Source organism: Pagrus pagrus (genome assembly GCF_965226575.1).
Source record: "Pagrus pagrus genome assembly, chromosome: 11".
NCBI lineage: Eukaryota > Metazoa > Chordata > Actinopteri > Spariformes > Sparidae > Pagrus > Pagrus pagrus.
This window is the reverse complement of record NC_140195.1, coordinates 6629233-6648427: the sequence shown is the minus strand read 5'-3', so window position 1 is coordinate 6648427 and position 19195 is coordinate 6629233. Positions and strand designations below refer to the sequence as shown.

The 19195-nt window shown below is 41.6% G+C and overlaps 1 protein-coding gene across 1 annotated transcript; it reads right to left on the bottom strand.

Annotated features, from left to right (window-relative positions):
- Nucleotides 1–4369: 4369 nt before the first annotated feature.
- Nucleotides 4370–9809, bottom strand: nr4a1 (nuclear receptor subfamily 4, group A, member 1). The gene is made up of 7 exons (XM_084366882.1): nucleotides 9693–9809; nucleotides 7715–8501; nucleotides 7490–7619; nucleotides 7240–7403; nucleotides 6944–7146; nucleotides 5971–6149; nucleotides 4370–5485 (listed from the first exon to the last, which is right to left on the bottom strand). The coding sequence occupies exons 2-7, from the start codon at nucleotides 8489–8491 to the stop codon at nucleotides 5229–5231; spliced, it is 1710 nt and encodes a 569-aa protein (XP_084223008.1). The 5' UTR covers nucleotides 8492–8501; nucleotides 9693–9809; the 3' UTR covers nucleotides 4370–5228.
- Nucleotides 9810–19195: the final 9386 nt, after the last annotated feature.

Sequence of the window (19195 nt, the reverse complement as noted above, 5' to 3'; positions counted from 1 at the left end):
CCTTAGACATAAAACTTAACTTTCCTCTGAGAACAGCTTGTTTATTCACTTGTTAACATTCTGAGTTTGAATTTTCTTCTCTAAAACTACATTGTGCACCTTTTAAACCAAGAAACATGAGGCAATATAAAAGCACCTTTTTCAAAAATGTAAAAGAATAAAAATACGACAAAAGATTCTAATGAAATTGGCAATACTACACTGAAAATACTGCCCTACATGTATAAAATCCTGCACTCAAACTTCTACATAAGTAAAGACTCATCAGCAACCACATGTTCTCATAAGTAGGGATGCATGATTTAAATCTGGCCTATAAATTATTGGTTAAATTATGGGAAATTTACATTATTGGCTATTTATCAGATCAGTGAAAATATCACAGATAAATAGATGCAATAATTAAAAGAACAAATTGCTTTTATTGACTTAACAGGCGCAATATCTAGAAACTCCAATACAGTTGATGACTGTATGCAAAATAATTGTTTTGCTTATCTCTATGTAAGAATTCTGATGGTTGGTTCCAGCTTCTAACAAGGTTTGTCAGCCAACAGTATTACGCCGTTGGTATCACGTGGTATCTGTGTTTCGTCAGTAGTTGCCAGTTTGTGGGAAAAAACATTAGCTAGCTATCCTTAGTGACAATAGTGTTTGCTGGCTAGCATTAGCAACGTTAGCTACGACAAACTGGCAACCACTTGAGAGGGCAGATGATTCCAACAACAGTGGTGATGTGAATTCAATGGAACATTTACATCAGAATTGGAGTCTAAAACCTCTGTATTTTGCAGTATAGTACAGTTTTTAAATGTTGTGTCTGTAGAGACACTGCACTGGTACACCTGTAGCTGCATTTTCTTCAAAATTCGAAAACTTACGAGAGGAGCAAGAGCTTACAGCAGAGAAATCTCGCTGCCACAAGGCGCAGACAAAAGCTCCATACTCCTGCTTTAAAGTTGGTTTGCGACCAGATGGATCAAATTCTGATAGTGAGTCATTTTATGGGGGTTGTGATGCTAACAACAAAGGTATTCGCTGATTTGCAGCGCTAATTTCGCAGTGTAAGCTTATGGGAAATGTGACGTTGTAATTACAAGGTTTCGCCACTATGTCAAATTGGCTTCAAAACCCGGTGATGTTCCTGGGGGTTTGGTTACGGCCCTGCTCACAACTGTCAAGTTCAGTACTTGAGTAAAGGTATTATGTTACTTTCCAGCATTGGCAATGATTATATTATGCATGTAAACTTATTTAAATGTCAGTTTCATCTTTAAAGAAAATGTAGTGTGTCATCCAAGATGAGAGGTGAAACCTCTTCAAGAAACTGAAACAAGTCCAATTGCGTACGACACAGTGCTTAGATTTACCATGACCTGGATGAACATAGTGTGTCTAATGTAATATACTGAATGATTTTTACCTCAAAAATAATGTTATTGTTGCTATTGATCTGTAATAAATCAATCAACCCTTTCCCACTTTTTGGCTCGAAATCTAATGCCGGACCCATATTTAGGCTCCCCCACACCAGCATCTAAAATGAAACTAAATAGCCTCAGTACATCTTGTCCCAGAGTGAGTGCCCAGTACAACACACTGCCTGTGGAGGACCTTCTGTAAGTCTGAGTAACAGAACTTGTTAATCACAGACGACATACGACATATTAGCATTCTCACTGTGGGTATGCAGATGTTTAGCATTTAGTACAGCCTCACAGAGCCGCTAGCAGGGCTGTACACTTTAAGTGTTGTTAAATTAGATTGAATGAATACAACCAAAATACCAGAGAAACATCACAAAAATTATAATGACATTAGTAACCATAAATCAGAGAGCAGAGATACTTCATGTGATGCTTGTTAGCTTCATTTCCATGCGACTAAAACACCTTTTTCACTTGTTTCAAATGATTATTTGTGATGTTGAGCAGGCTGCCTTATGTTATAACCTGAACAGATATTTTGGTATATATTCAGATATCTGCTGCAAGTTTTTGTATTTCACAGACTCTTCTAGGATTTGGGTTGTGACAGGGCAGACGGTTCATGACATCACAAAGCTAATCTCACTGTGATGTGACTCTTATGAAACTCATCAAACTCGCGACGGCTGCTGGACACTGCAAACAAGTTTCAGGCATGCACCCCGGGCTTGTCGCCTGGAAGTGAAATCAAAGCCTCTCTGTTGATCTTGTTTTATAAATGTGACATTCCCACAGACATTAGACTCCTGCACAATGTTTAGTGGACAGTTTGTACTCTGGAACAGGAGTCTAATCCCGTAACTCTATCTGAAGCTTGTGATCGTCTATTATCACTGGCATTTCATACTCAAACCCGGCACATTAAAGTTGCTCTCGCTTTCCCCTAGTTTCCGCTGAGGCATGATGGGTAGATCACTAGAGCCCTGTCCTGCCCACCTTCTCCTTATGAGTGCACCATCCCTCTCATGTGGTCTGTTATCAGAGTGATGCTGACCTCATCCATCTGCTCTTATGCAAGCTTATCAAGTCCTCCAACTCTGTCATATACAAGAACTTCCTCTGTAAAGGGCTCTTAGTTCTTTCTATTTCGTAAGCAGGATGCATTGTGCATACGTGATACTATCAGACAAATGCATTAAAGCTTTTACAAGGACTTTACTTTAAGCTGTAGCCTGGTTCGGAAAATGTCCAAAAATCGCCCTCTGGCAATGTTAAAGAGAGTGGGAAAAAAATAAATTCATCCTCAGCTAGCTGCATGGCTCTGAGGATGAAATTGTCAGTTGGTCTTTCCACCACATAAGCTTTATCTTCTGGACTGTGAATATTCGTAAAGTAATCACACCTTAATTAATCATCGCCAACCATTCATGATCCTAGGCCTCTGTTTTCCAGCTGACTTTGCTTGTTTTGGATGATCATGGTGGATCACAGATGCCCTCGTGCTATTAACAGGTGCACCTGAGTTTTCTTTAATCTATAAATAATCTTTTAGTATCCTGACTTGCAGTTTTTCCATATTTCATTTCAAACCGTAAAAGGGGTACATTCATGTTTCGACACACACTTGCATGTGAGAATGTGACATTATACAATGATTAAGGAGTCTGGGACACTTGAGACTGGACTGAGAATTTCAGAAGTTTCTAAAAGGGGACCAGCACATAACTGGGCGGGAGGTGAACAGGGGTACATTTTTCAGCAGTATGTTCTCATCTGTTGCCAAAAGAAGTTTCACTTGATTCAGGCGAACAGGCTGCAGGCACAGCACTGCCACACGAAGGAAGAATTAACAGTAGACTAACTAGTTTGAAGGCAGAATGAGCAGAATCCCTCTCAGTCATCACAAATAACAGCCCACTACAAATGTGTGGTGGTGTCTGTAGCTGCAGTGACCCTCTGCTTGTATTTTTTTATTTTGCCCTGTTCGTTGTGTTTTTGGTTGTCAACCAAGGACGTTGTATTAAGTATGGACACATCTTTGGAGGCGGTGTCCTGTTCATTACTAGCTGCAAGCTAGTAATGAACAGACAGCAAGCTGGTGCCCCAGGACGAGCGCCAGGCTTTGAAGCCAGTTTTTTTGTAGTGGCCAAACCGTGTAATTACATCATCACATGACGCATTTCACTAACATTTTGAAAGAAGAGTATGTCAACAGGGGGGTAAATTATTTTGAGTGTCACAACCCCTGCGAAATGACTCATTTCACTGTCAGAATTCGAGCCATTAGGTCCAATAAAATTTGGAAAGCCTAGAAGAGCCTACGATTAAATTATTTTACCCAAAATCCAAGAGGAAGGGGCCAACTTTGACTGTTGTGTTTACAGATCGCAACTTGCAAATCCTACTAATTCTGCTTATAATATAGAGTAAAAAATATTTTAAAAAGTACAGACATTTGTGTTAACATGTGGGATGTAAAAGTAAAACGTAAATATTCAAGTAAAGTACAGATACCTGAAAAATCAGTACAGTAAGCACAGTAATGAAGTATTTTTCACTATGTTACTATGTATCGAATACCTGGTCTTCTCTGATTGGTCAGCTCACACACGCCTGACCCAGCACCACTAACAACAACAGAGCAGTTGTGCTAAGTGAATTCCTCTGTACCAAACTAGCCACTGGGCATAAATTATGCAAATATGTGACATGGTGATGTAGTGTGATGTCACTAAATCACAAAATTAAAGGCGGGATTACTGATGAGGCGTTTCTGGAGCAGTGTTTCCTGCAGGAGAGAGGAGCTTCTGTTGGTGCAGAGTTTGACCGTTTTAACTTTAACAACACATTTGAATTAATTATAACTCAACTTCATCTGAAGGAACTGCCAAACTCTGTATACTTCTCTACCTATATTAGAGTAAAGATGACAGAAGCAGCTGTAATATGCACCTTTTTTATTTTATGTTCAGCGGCAATAAAATATAACTTCTTAAGTAAAAATAAAACAGCCAAAACAAAAATAGCATTTTCCCCAAACTACAGAATGCAGTTCATGTGGCAATAACATGAGCGGGTTTAAAACAGATTACAAATAATTTACATACAAACCAGTGTATAAGACTGTACTGGATGATACACAGTATACAGTATTAGCTGCTCAATGTCTATTCATGATACATGAATGATACTTCTGAATAATTCTGTAGGTTTTACCTACTTTATTATCACCAAATACGTATGGTGGCATTATAAAGCAAACTGGAGATTTGAGTGGTGGATGCTTTGGACACTGATGGGTGCGAACTCACCGAACATCAGTTTGAGGGGCTGTAAAGTGGTTCGGTGAAATAATTTTGTAATGTTGGAACACCTGAAGTTTTTAAATCTAAACAGAAATATAATGCTTAGTCGGATGTTTCATGTGCAATTTACAGTCATCCACTGCACAAAAATAGATCTTTTACAAAAAAAATAAAAATAAAATAATGGCAAACATATTATTGGTATTCAATTTGTAACTGTTTGGAAAGTGCAAGTGGAGTCCTCCCTCCATCAGAAATGTTTCCATTCGTGGCACCTTGTTGTCGTGTGTAAACAGTCACCTTTTGGTCCATAAGCTGGCCTGTCTGCAGAGTGATGACTCTGCATGTTTTATAACTCATTCACTTGATAATTCAGAAGAATTGGAGCTGCACAATCCCTCAGGATTCTTCTGCTTTTTCTTCTTGCAGTTTCACTTAACACCACCTGAAGTATGAGCGCTCAGTCTGTTCTCTTTGGCTCTCATATCAACTCCACTCAAAACGGAAGCGTGTCCATGAAGATTTTGTCCACAATGGGCGGAGGAGGAACAATATCTTCTAGTTTAAGGTAAAAGATGCGCTGGAGGCCTTGAGTGCACAGAGTCCTGAGCTCAGGCAGCTTCCCGAGAAGTCTGGACAAATAGTTGGGCCGCAAAGAGGTGGAACCGCAGCCAGAAACGTGATCTTTAAGGCAGGTGATGAGCTGGTTCTGCAAGTCCTCCACACGTGCAGGCTCTTTAAGACCATGTCGGTCTGCAGAAGAAAAATAAGACACACGTTAGAGACAAAGTTAGAGCCATTATTTTGACTTTATGACACACGCTGACTATAGAGAATGCAAACAATGACAAATCTGATCTAATCATTTCCTTTGCTCATTTGATTTTAATAATCTTTAGATAAAACATATTAACTATATAACTATATGTACACAAGTGGGATACTACAGTGAAGTGGACACCCGGTGTGAATGGTGCTACATTGGAACATTCCCTCGACGCTAAATGTAAACCTGCATTGTGGTTATGTTTAGTCTGCTGTGATATATTACACCTCTGCACTATACACGAGGTCGCGTTACATTTTGTCATACACCTGTTGTGCCAATCGTGTGTTGTGTAACTGCCTTGTATTGTCTTCACCAATGACAACTGTTGTCCCTGCACCATAAAAGTAACCGGGTTTGAACCTGGTGTCCCCCTGTCTAAAGTTAGCTGTGTTAAAGGATGGGTAACTACCGGTGATTATGACGAGGGCTGTGAGACAGGAGAAGGAGGAGACGTCGAGCTTCATGCGGTGGAGGGCTTGAGAAAACTCCAAGATGGAGTCAATCCAGTCTCCAAAGCCTCGGACACACTGCGTTTTGTGAAGCACGGCCCCGTTGCAGAAGATGAGCTTTTCCGTTTCAGGATTGGAACTTTAAAAGAAAAAAAACACCATAGTTATTAAACGTAACAGGATGAAATTCAACTGCTTAGTGTTAGTTCATTGCTATAAGTCATGACTCTTCCGGTGGACCAACATGGGACCTTATTTTAGAAAAAATATGTATGATAGTGAATGAAAAAATACTTTTTTGATCCTGTTTGAATTGTGCCATGATCCACACATGTAGATGTAGTTCGCTGAGCAGTTTTACACAAAACTAAATTATATTTTATTGTCTTTTACAACATACCTCAACTTGCTTGAAATATTCTCTTTCATATTGACAAACGCATGTGTTATTCATGGCACAATTCGAACGGGATCAAAAACCTGATTAGGCTAGGCTGGGAATCAAACTTTGGTACTTTACGGCACCGTCTGAATTGCCACGATACTATCGAGTATCAAAAATGTCATGACATTTGAAACCAAATTTCAGTACCAGGAGTTCAGGAGTTCATCTCATCAGCGTCAGTGAGCCAATAAGCATGCAGCATGCTGGTTGTGCCACGATCTGACAGTGGTGATTGGCTGTCTCAAGACATGCAGGAGACCCGGCTCACCACATGTATGTGTAATGTAATCTTTAGTTAAAAATGGATTCAGGATTCAGAAACGTTCAGGCAGCGTTACTGAAGTCAAGGTATTGGTATCGGTACCGCTATCAAAATTTTTTAACGATACACAGCCCTACCGTTGACTTTTCATTCCCAAAATAAGGTCCAACTGGGCACACCGGAAAGGGGCGGGACTAAATCCGAGGCCTGAGGAAGCCGCACTCACCGATATGCGAGGCGCAAGATGAAGAGCTCAACGAACGCAGACTCCAGCAGCAGCTCCTGATCCTCTGCGCAGAACTCCGAGTAACCCGGGATGCTCTTCGCCCACTTCCTGATGACCTCCATGGAGGCTGTGAGTAAGTCGTAAAACCGTCTGATGTCGTTAGCGTCCTCTTTCTGGTTCGCAGTGACTTCTGTCTCGTCATACTGAAATTAGAGACAGCAGAGAGGTTCAAGTGAGTAATCAAACATTCCTAAAGAGTTTTTAAAAAATAGGGGCTATGTTTTTGTTTTTTTTACCTTGGAGTAATCCAGTTTCCCTACGCCAGGGTTTGAGTCGATGTGGGCCCTCACAAGTGAAGCGATCATGCTCACTGGAGACACAGCGGATGTCACGTCTGGGACGACTTTAGGCTTGGACGGCAGGCGACCTCTCCGTCCTTTCAGGCTATCCGTTCTCACAACTAGACGAATAGTGACATCAACTGTTACTCTCAGGTTTAACCGCTTTAATTCAGCCACGATTCATCTGGGTTTGTAGTGAACTCACCTTCCCTCACCATGCCTACAGTGAGACACTTCTGGAAACGGCAGAACTGGCATCGATTCCGCCTCCTCTTGTCCACAGGGCAGTCTTTGTTGGCGAGGCAAACGTACTTGGAATTTTTTTGGACTGTACGCTGTGAAATAAAAAGAAAGAAATACTTGAAACCCCATTTATTTAGAAGGCACATAGGAACAAATAGTGTAAATGATTGAAGTGTTATCTTGTTACCTTGAAAAATCCTTTGCATCCCTCACAGGTGCGAACCCCGTAGTGCTGACAGGAGGCATTGTCCCCGCACACGGCACAGCAGCCCTCGTTTCCACCAGGACTCTTTAACTTAGGTGATAAGCTCCCATCCAGTTGCTCAGTGCCATCAAGGTTATGAGCTTGCTCCATCACCAAAGATGAGAAATCCATTGCAGCTGGGTGATTGTGGATCATGCCGAAAGGATCCTGCTGCTGTCCCACATGAGACATATCCTCCACAGACCCTGAGCCAAACGTGAAGAAAGAGGGCGCATGAGGCACTGAGGTGTCCTCTGTCGCCCAGTATCCTGGACTGGGCGAGTATGGCCCGAAGGCTGAATCCCAGTTGGATGCATGCTGACTCTGGAACCCGGGTGTTGAAGGAGACGAGGCCGAAGCGGGGCTGCCGAAATAATCTGACCCAGCAGGGGAAGCAGCCCCATCTGGGAAACTCAACGTGAACGCTCCAGGATAGCAGCCGTAAACCTGGAGGTCATCCAGCTTGAAAGGAGTCTCCTGGCCCAACGCCGGAGCGACATGGGCAGGAGCTGCGGTGAACTGACATGAGTACGCGTCAAACTCGCCCGCCTGAGTGCCCACCAGGGAGTTGATGCTTGGCAGGGACTGAGCAGAGAGGTGGTCCCGTTGGCTGCTCATATCGACAGCGAGCCTGGAGATAAAGTCTGTGCTTTGAAGCTCCGAGCTGCCAAGGTTGATCTCACAGGGCTGGGATGCATGCTGGGGGTGGACGCAAGTCATGGCTGCAAGACTGAAAAAGACATGATCAGAAATGTTAACTTGTTTTTCTCCCATCTTTATCTCAAACCTTCAAGCCATGGTCAGTTAATCTGCTGGAGGTCCCCGGGGCAGAAACGAGCATCTGCGGCCCTCGTTTTCCTCCTTGTTCATTAGTATTCATGTGCTGGACTAATATACAGGCCGAGGTTTACTGTGTGGCAGCTCCGACAGAAGCAATTAAAGCATTGGATGATTAATACACACATACGTCCTACTCTCCCCACTATGTAAGTGATCTGCTTGATTGTAATGTCATTCTATACGTATTTCTCTTAACTGTCTGCCTTCGCACTACAGATGAAATGTGCAGAGTGGGGAGCTAAGGGTGCTTTGCCACCTGCCCCTTTGCCCCTGATGTCCTCAGTGTACTGAGGTGGAGATAGTCTGCAACCAAAACTTTAAAAAAAGTGTACAAGGAGAACAATTTCACTCAATTATTAATGAAAAGGCAACCAGATGAACTCATGAACAAAAGATGAACAAGGCCGAACATTTTTGCTGGATTATTCACACGATATTATCATATGTGTGTAATTAACACAATATCGATATTTCAATTTGAATATAATTTCCATTAATTTGCATTGTCCCCTCTTAAATAAACTACAATAAAATAATCCATAATCCTTTAATGGTGCAAACAGGTAACATTTTAACCCCAGTGAAAGGCTGCCTTAAATCAGTTGCTACACACTGAAACAGATGCCAGGGGGGTGTGGCGCACAGACATCAATTAACATCCTTAATTTCACGAGTAAAGCTATAAAGTGTTCTGCTCTTCATAGCAACAGTCTTAAATCTTCTATCATCACATGTTACTATGCAGTAAATATAGTCAGCTGCACATGCCTAGGAGGTACAGTTAGTGGGGTTGGCTTTCAGACAGGGGCACAGTGCCAACATACTGTATGAGCCTCACATGTGCCAAATATTACGATGCACATATTATCTTATATAAAACAGTGCAGCGACCTCCCTGCTGCACTTCATTCTGTCTCCAAGTGCAATAAATGTGCTGTCGGTGAATACTCTGTTTGATTTAAAGTCATTTTTCACGCCCAGGTGGAGCTTTAACGTTTATAAATGACTCGTTTCCGCATTCAAGAAGTCTGCTGCATTAAAAAAAAACAAAAAAACAAAAACAAAAACAAGTGTCTCTTACCTGTCCGGTGGTCTACAAGTGTTTTGAACTGTCTGTACTCCACAAACGATCACCAGTCATGTCTCAGAGTCTCCCAGCTGAGAGTAGTCCCTCCGCTCGGAGCGCCTCGGCGCATTTATACCAGCTGTGTTGTACCCATGACGTCGACAAGGTTTCCATACAAGGCCGGCCGGTGGGCGGGGAGATTTCCAGCCGGCGGCCAATCACGGCGCGTGTTAGAGAGAATAGACGTTGGATGACGCACTACGGGATTCCGTTGACGCGCGGACGGCGAAGAACCGCAGCATTGTCCTCGTGCAGCGCACACACACACACACACGCACGCACGCACACATATACAGCTAAATTAATCCACATAAAGCTGAATATAAAGTGAAAATGAAGCGGAGTGAAGTGTGAACGGTCGACGTTAAACCGTGCAACTCCTCACGAGCGTCTCTTTGTCGGACCAGTCTTCTGCTGATGGAGTGGAAACATATGATTTGCAAACAGGAAGTCACAGTTTCTTAGACGTTTTTTTTCTATTTATAGTAGGAACAGTTTTTTTTTTTATCTCGGCTGGTATGAGTGAAGAGAAATGATGCTAAAAATGCATTTCTCAAAATGATTTTATCTGCTGTGTTTCACCTGTTTTCTACAATGGGCAGAATGGGTCACGTAGTTAATTACCACAGGGCTCTTAAGTCCAGAGGTCCCAGAAGCTCCAGTTACCCTGTGTGGATAGTTTATTTTTTGTTTGATTTGTTTTATTTTGGCCCTTTTTTAATGGCTTTATTGGATACTACAGCTGAAAAGTGGCAGCAAAAAGGATGAGAAAGACAGGAGATGACATGCAGCAACAAGTACCACAGATCGGATTTTAAGTTTCTGTTTATTTAGTTGTTTTTTTTTTCTTAATTGACAGGAGAGCTCAGAGAGGTGACAGGAAAGAGGATGAGAGAGAGGGGGGAAGACATGCAGCAAAGGGTCACAGGTCAGACTTGAACCCTGAGCCCCTGCAGTGAGGACAAGGCCTCTGTACACGGGACACGAGCTCTACCAGCTGAGCTGACAGGTCCTGTGTTGACGCTGAGTCTCACTCCTAACTCTGCAAATCCTGACGCTTTGGGACGGCAGCCGACCCGTCCTACAATCTCAAAGCGGAGGAACCTTTGTTGGAAATCTACCATTGGTGGAAAGAGTACTGAGTATTAGTTACCTTTTAATCGTTGACGTTTCATGCATTATCATTATCTTAAGTACGTGTAAAATTACAGACTTGAATTACCCATAAAAGTACAAGTACCCTAAAAAATTAGTTAATTGCAGTAATTTGAGTAGTTGTAATTAGTTACTTCCAGGACAGGTTACCTCCGGCCCTGTGCGGGGTTAAGACACAACTTCACCTCTACAACAAAGTGCAATCCAACCTGATTGTTGTGCTCATGGTGATAATCTCTCTAAAGCTTCTAATGTTGAATCATTGGAGACTGTCACATGTACTTTCAAGGTCATTTTTAGGGTCATATTCTTCAGTATTAGATGAGGTCAGTGGCAGAGAGTTTCACTACGTTGTACATCGCATGACTGCATGTGATAAAGTGAAGACTCTTATTCTTATTAATCTCAAAATGAAACTAACGAAGATATTTTTATCTCTCCTTCTCTGCACACTCATACTCTTTGCAGGCCTTCTGTAAGATCGCAGTGTCACTTCTTCACACTTCTTCAAAGGCGCTCTATGTTACAATTTGTAGCAATTTAAATGCATTAATCACTTTTTTATTGGCCATATGTGAGCGGATTGTAGCGTCAGGTGAAAAATGAGACCATCCCCATCTCTGTCGGTTGCCTATACAAGCCTGTAGGTGATTTGTTTTAGTTGTTTTACGCTGCAGGACTGTGGATTTCTTTGTTCAGGGTCAGATTTTCCACAAGAGTCCAAAGGATGTGACTTCATGCACGTTCTCGAGTGCTCCCCTAACAGAGAGTTATAAATGTCATCTACCATAAACCAACAACTGTCCGCAGAGCCCCTTTAAGCTGCTGAATATCTTTCAGATTGTCTGTGTGCAAAACAAATAGAGAGAGGTTTTGGTTGCTGTGGTTTATTTTGGAAGTCATTACAACTTTGAGCAGCCACAGTACAAGACATAGACAGTTTTGGGGGTATGTACATACAGATGAATGCTTTCCACCTTTTACTGCAGTTGTGGTGTTGAATATTGTTTTCCATCTGCTTTTGAATTGCCCCTCAAGGGACAAATATATGATTTTGAATTGAATTGAACTGTCTTTCCATCCGGACTTGGTTTTGTTGTCACTAATGATGTGCTCACTGGCCCTGAATGACATTCATAACACCATTGTGGCCTCATGGGAGGAAGAGCCTTTCACATTCTGGTTCAACAGAGGACGCAGACCACACACACACACACACAAGCACACACACAAGCACACACACATCCAGCTGAAACTGTGATGACAAAAATGTTGAATATTTTCCAAAAGTGCAACTCACCTGTTTGTCCATGAGAGCAGCACTGCGATTCTCATTCTTGCAGTCTGTTCGAGGTGATTTTGCATCTAAATTCACGGTCGGTGCACATTTTTGGCTCAAGAACCAACACTCTCAGTCTGTGGTGGAAACTAATCACCCTCCCATTGAAGGTTTTGTTTCCCTGTGAATCACTGGTTATCTGTGATGTCATGCCAGCTCACTGGGCCTTCCTGCTGCACAGAAACTGATGTAAGCAGTTATCTGATCTCCGTTATCGGACACAGGGCACACTCTGTGACATCAACCTGATCCTTTCTTTGGATCTCTTTTTGGGCACAGATTCACATGACGGAGAACAACTTGCGTGTTGAAGCAGTGGGAGTTTGGATGTTATAATGCGAGATGCGAGAAATGTGGCCTTGATGTGCAACTGTTCTCACACACATGTTCTTGTTATGTATTATCACATGTGCAGAGCCGGAGCTCCACCCACCACCTGTTGCTCCTTCGGGGAGCTATTTTTGAGCTGAGAAGATGTTTGTCATCGTGGAGAAATCCTCTCAGTTCAATCTTGTCGTTAATACATGTCTGTGGTCATTTCACCATCTTAAAGTCTTGTTTAAAAATCTGCAAGCGACCAGGACAACTGTGCAGAATCCGTGACGTCGCATCGTAATGACACTGAGTGCTTTCATCAGACAGACTGACATCAGCTCCAACTGTAACAGTCGTGGAAAAAAAACGTATAGCTGTTGAAATCAGTCGTCTATCACCGGGTAGATCCCCTGTGCTTTGCATACAGATGTAAATGAGGCTGAGAGGATGTTATCAGTTGTGTTTTGCATCTTTTCCCTAAACTTTAGAGGATCCCACGGCCAAAGACTTTACAGCCTCATTCGCTGATTAGGAAGTTAACAGAGATTAAGGTTATTTTATTATTAAATATGTAAGAATTCTGCATTAAAATCTTTAAAAATGACCAGACCTTTGTCATATATTTTGTTGAGCTGTGTACTGACAGTAACCCAGATGTTTCCAACAATGTTTACACTAAAGAAATCCACAAGTTTACTTAAAGGATAACTACCGTTTTTTACAACCTGGACCTTATTTCCAGCAAAATATATGGTCATTTACTCACCCAGATAACTTTGGTGTCATTCGGCGTCGTTCGGACGAAATTAGATCCAGTGTAGCGCCGATATATCCATATAATGCGAGTAACGGGGCATCGACACACAGCCTCTATATAACGCATTATCTACCACGAAAGTAATTCATTTCACCAATATTTTATATAGTTATCCTTTAAGAGAACGGTGCATTTCATTTGGCCGCCTGTCGCTATAGAGAGGCAGAGAGTGAGGAAGGAAGTCGGCGAATGAAATTTGACATAACGTGGATAAAATTTAAAACATTACTTCTGTGAACATTTCTGCCTGAGTCACGTCCAGATCATGTGTTTAATTGTGCTACGTAAATAAACTTTATTATCATTATTATTAGCATCAAGTGTAATTTCATCCCAAACAGCAAGATTACCCTACTGTTAATTTGCCGTAAAGTAGCGAACAACAGCACACACAGAGGATGTGTGTCTGTGTGTTTGACTTCGGGTCAACTCTCACTCAACTCAGCACTCACCAGAGACTCCGGTCGGCAGAGTCGGCAGTGAACATCACAGAACGTAAACACCCGGCAATGGACGTCCCCTCCGCGGATCGCTGCTGCAGTCAGGTTGATAAACAGGCGTGAAGATAAATCCACTTTTTAATCCCAAAAGTTAAAAAGTAATCTCTGTGCTCTCCTCTGGTCGGTCAACAGATCCCAATTTAACACTCAACAAACGTCTTTTGTTTTGTTTTGATAGAGAGACCCGTAGCGGCAGAAATTAAATACTGTGCATTTAAGTACATTTGAACAAACACCAGGGACGTGTCCTATTCAGATCGTATAATGAGTATCATCACACAATCTTTGATAATAATGTCATTAAATATTTGGATACATCTAATTCAAAGCAAAGTGCACGGTGCAGTTTCTTCTCACTTGTACCTTCTGCATTTACATTGATTGAAAACACTGACATCATGACAGGGGCTCAGCAGCTCCTGCCTCTTTACTGGAACTACGAGCAGATGAACTCGTGTCTAACGCAGCTCATATTCTGCACTCAAAATATCATCTACTCTCCGTGGGAGGAACATCAAGAATGCAGTTCAAGTTGATCGGGTTCAAACTTAGTGCCCTCTGACTTCGGCGTCAAATTGATGGTTTTATGGGCTGTGCAGGGTGTGGATTGTTTTGAGCCCTGTAACATTATATGCGTGTGCATGTGAGTCTGTATATATATCCTTGTGTGTTTTATTTATATGTTCCCTCGATCTAATATTTATTGTTTACAGAGTTTGGTCCTGAAATATAGAAACACCTGCATGATGTAATCCAATGCAAACAGGCTTTTAATAAATGATACCTCACTTTTAAAATTCAGTTTTAGTCAAGACTACTTGACTAAATTTGACGAGTTGGGAAGAATCACGCAGGGGCAAAGCGATTGAGAGGCAAGCAACACAAGTAAAAACGACCCTGATGTAGGTAACGTAGTTGAACGGTGACCTAGGAAGAACAAAGGCAGCAAAGAAATCTCATCAGGGCCTAAACAGAGTTTCTGGATGAGGTCTGCAGTGTGTCAAGGACAGAATCAGACCGACCTGGGTGCCATGCCCAACCTCACTTAAAGGATAACTACCGTTTTTTACAACCTGGACCTTTTTTCTAGCAAAATATATGGTCATTTACTCACTCAGATAACTTTGGTGTCATTCGGCGTCGTTCGGACGAAATTAGATCCAGTGTAGCGCCGATATATCCATACAATGCGAGTAACGGGGCATCGACACACAGCCTCTATATAACGCATTATCTGCCACGAAACTAGTTCATTTCACCAATATTTTGTCATGATATGCTAGTGCTATTCCCCTCTGAGTCCGGGCTCGTCCGTTATCAACATCCGGGGTCAAACTAGCAGTAGCAGCTACAGGTAAACAAGCCGCGCTGTCGCGGGTGCGCGCGCAGCTCAGAGACGACATCTTCCAGGTCAGAGGTAGTAGATCAACCTACAGACCCCGGATGTTGACAATAGACGAGCCCTGACTCAGAGGGGAATAGCACTAGCATATCATAACAAAATATTGGTGAAATGAACTAGTTTCGTGGCAGATAATGCGTTATATAGAGGCTGTGTGTCGATGCCCCGTTACTCGCATTATATGGATATATCGGCGCTACACTGGATCTAATTTCGTCCGAACGACGCCGAATGACACCAAAGTTATCTGGGTGAGTAAATGACCATATATTTTGCTAGAAAAAAGGTCCAGGTTGTAAAAAACGGTAGTTATCCTTTAAGCCTCTTCGCCGGGTGTCGTCACACCCTGATTGGCTATGAGGGGAATGCCTCAAGCTGCTCTCACTCATTAATCTGGAGTGAGTGTCCTCACTCTGCACGCAGGTGATCTGAAGCCACTGCAATCAATCCAGAGAGATTGTGAAATTCAGCCAAAACAAAAAAAAAAACATAGCAAGTACTACACAATGGGACTGCGTCACCTTATCTCCCTGTGAGGACAGCCTGTTTATTCAGTTATGGAAATACTGTATATCAAATAAATACTTCTAAGTTATTAATATTGTAAATGTTACTTTTTGAAATTTGAATTTCTTTTCCAAAACGACACAGTACACCTTTAAATCACAGTGTTCAGATGGTCACAGCTCAGTGGTCAGTGTAGTCGACGAAGACATTGTTCATACACTAATGAAAAACATAATTATGAATATTCGCCTAAATCCTACACACTGGACCTTTAATTTGTCACAGGTTTGTCTCTCCAGTGGAGGCTGTTAACTTCATTATAACTGTGACAGCATGTTATCGTTTGATGTGTCTTGATCTGGCCTAAAAATCAATAATAAGAAGGGTGAGTGAGTTTTGTTAGTGCCTCTAATGCAGACTAGGGATAGGATACCACAATATGGAAAATGTTGCAAAAAACCAGAATCCACAAACCAAGAAATTGGTATATTTGGAGAAGCTGTTGTGCCCATGACGAAAACATGACTGGGCCTCCTGATGACTCTTCCCTTTTTCTTTTCTTTTTTTCTTTGACCAGACATGTGAGACAGTTTTCATTCCAACATTCCTGCTCGAGCTTAAGTCCCCAGTGTCCTTATCAGGTTCCGATGTCCTTATCAGGTTCCACTTTCCAGTCTCAAATGAAAAGAGGATCGGACATCACACTTAGAAGACATCTCATATTTTACACATAGATCACGTAAATGAAATCCTCCTCGTCCGCTGCGTCTCTCGAAAGCATTTACTGTACCCTTTTTTTGTTCAACTTACTATTGAGTGTTTAACAGACTCTCTGTGTTATTATCGACTGGGGAAGGTTTTATGATCGTGCACCGTGAGACAAATCATTATCAGACACTTCAGTGCACAAGTGACATCTTAACCTTTACGTCTGTTCTCACTCCAGACGTCTCAGCTTTTGCTGACGTTTGCAATAGCAGTATGTTCATGCTCCATCTGGTGGAGCAACATGGAAGCAGAGTTTTCAAGTGTAACCTGAACAACACAAAACATACCGAGTCAGAAAGTTTACTCCTCAATCTTTTGCCACTTTGTCTGCAAAGGAAGACTGTGGTACAAGACTGAAAGCTCCAGAACAGCCACTACTGGACTGTGAAGGATTCAGATAATCTCTCAACTACCAATATAACAATGTAAAAATACTCCATTACAAGTCTTGCAATGAGTATCATCCATTAAATGTACCTACAGGTGTGCTCTGAAAGATATGATCAGAATTTTGGTTTAAAACATCACATTAACATGAAGAATATGAAGAAATAATCATTTTTGACGTCATGTCAGAGTCATCACTGTATTGTGCAAGTGTAAACCTACCATGATGCCACCCATTGGTTTGTTTGACAACAGCTCTGAAACCTCAAGTGTGGCATACCGACCTCCGCCATCTTGGTTTATATGTCGTAACATTTCTATATGTTGCAATTTCAAGTTTCTGTAGGTCCAATTTTCAATTATATCTTGTGACAGCACTGTGCTTATGCCCTGGTTCGGTTAGGTAGGTAAGGAAAAGATCATGTTTTAGATTGCAATACATGTTTTATCGCCACAATCTTGGCTGGAAACTGTCCTGAGGTCTCTTTAAAAATATCCAGTGGTGTAACACTCACTTGTACAAATGCTGATTCACATTCTTGAACAGTGGTCACTCTCTTGGCAGCCTTCTCGTCTGTAACCCCACCACCACCCCCTCCACCTGCCAAGCACACGATCTTCCTCCGAGGTAGATGTAGAAAGTAAAAAATAGTAAAAAAAAAAAAAAGGCTTTAAATCTGTATGTAATGTTTTTGCACAGTAAAAGAAATCTGCAACATGAAACCTGAATTTGGCCAAAGGAATCAGATTAGGTGTCAGATATGATATATCCAGATAAAAATCGACTATGTTTCTTGACAGCTTTAGACTCCACATGTAGCAGCTGCTTAACAGTTTGACAGCTTGCTCGTTAATTAGCCTGGCTTGAGTTGACCGTCAGGTCGAGGGGTGAACTTCAGCTGAAGGATTGTGAGAATCTGTTGAAGGTGATTCACAGGTCTCTGGTGTCAGTGTTGTTCACTTTGAGCCTCCTCTCACACTTCGCAGATGTATGTTTGTCTAAGTTGGAAGTTGCTGGTTCACTTTCACACCTGGGCACTTGAATATAATGAAGCCACTGTTAATGTTATGAGAACCGTTTGTGCTTTCCTGCTATGACAAGTCAAAAATCTCTCCTGTGGAAAATTCCTATATTTTGCTTGTATCTAGCAAAAAACTCACAGCTGACTAAAACTCCTGCCCTGCACGTTTTAGATGTTTCCCTGCTCCAACACACCTGATCCAAAAGATCAGCTGATAACAAGCCTTTCATTTGAATCAGGTGTGTTGGAGCAGGGAAACGTGTAAAACATTCAGGGCAGGGCTCTCCCTCAAATGCTGGACAGTAGCCAACGTTCAAATATCCGTTTTTCTTATTCTTATTTCTAATAGATATTATTTATTGCACACTTGCATTTTAAGCACATCCTCAAGATTGCACATATTGTATGAAACTGTGATGTCTGGATCTTTCTTTTAATCTGAAAACTCAATAAAAAAGAGTGTTTGTATCTTCTTGAATCAATGATGTTTTCCATTTTGCATGATTCTCTATCAGTGTATCGACTCTGTGCACACACAGCAGTGTTTGTGAGCCGATCCACCACTGGAGGGCAGCATGCTGACATGGCTGAGCAACCTCACCTCAGTCGGGTTCACACTTTACTGAGGTCACATTGGTTTGGCTGGATAATCAACAGCTGTGGCACATTTTAACAGTATATTTGATCGTAAAACCAAAATTAATTCCACTTTTGATGAGTTTACGAGTTTACCTTTTTGCACATGAGAAAACTCAAAAAACACAACACTCATGTATCATAAAATGTGATTTTGGGAGCTTGTAAAGACATCGCATGAAAACTGAAATTAGGATTTCTCAGTTAAAGATGAAACAACCCAACACATCACAGAACTACAAATGATACAACAAACAACAACAATAAGATAAACACACGCTTGAGGCCTAACAGTCATACTTGAATAAAAGTACTTAAAGTCTCAAAGTATCTGATATTATATGTAGTTAGGCATCAACATGTACTTTGCCACCAATAAATGTACTGTAGGAATTAAAGTATTTAGAGATATATTTACATACGTATGTACTGTATACTATGGGTCGACTGATAACTTGCCTGACTGATATTCAGTAGTGTTTTTTCAATTGATTGCCCATAAAATAAATGAATTAACAGTACAAAATATGCTACTTGTGGCTGTGATACAGCCTGCTATCTGCAAAGTGACTAGTAACTAAAGTTATTAAATAAATGTAGATAGTAAAAA

Bases quoted from the DNA above. Each gene is read 5' to 3' on its own strand.
- nr4a1 (XM_084366882.1), bottom strand. From the start codon at position 8,491: ATGACTTGCGTCCACCCCCAGCATGCATCCCAGCCCTGTGAGATCAAC. The intron at 7,620-7,714 runs GTAACAAGATAA...TTTATTTCACAG, and splicing joins GATGCAAAGGATTTTTCAAG to CGTACAGTCCAAAAAAATTC. The intron at 7,404-7,489 runs GTGAGTTCACTA...CTATTCGTCTAG, and splicing joins TGTAGGCATGGTGAGGGAAG to TTGTGAGAACGGATAGCCTG.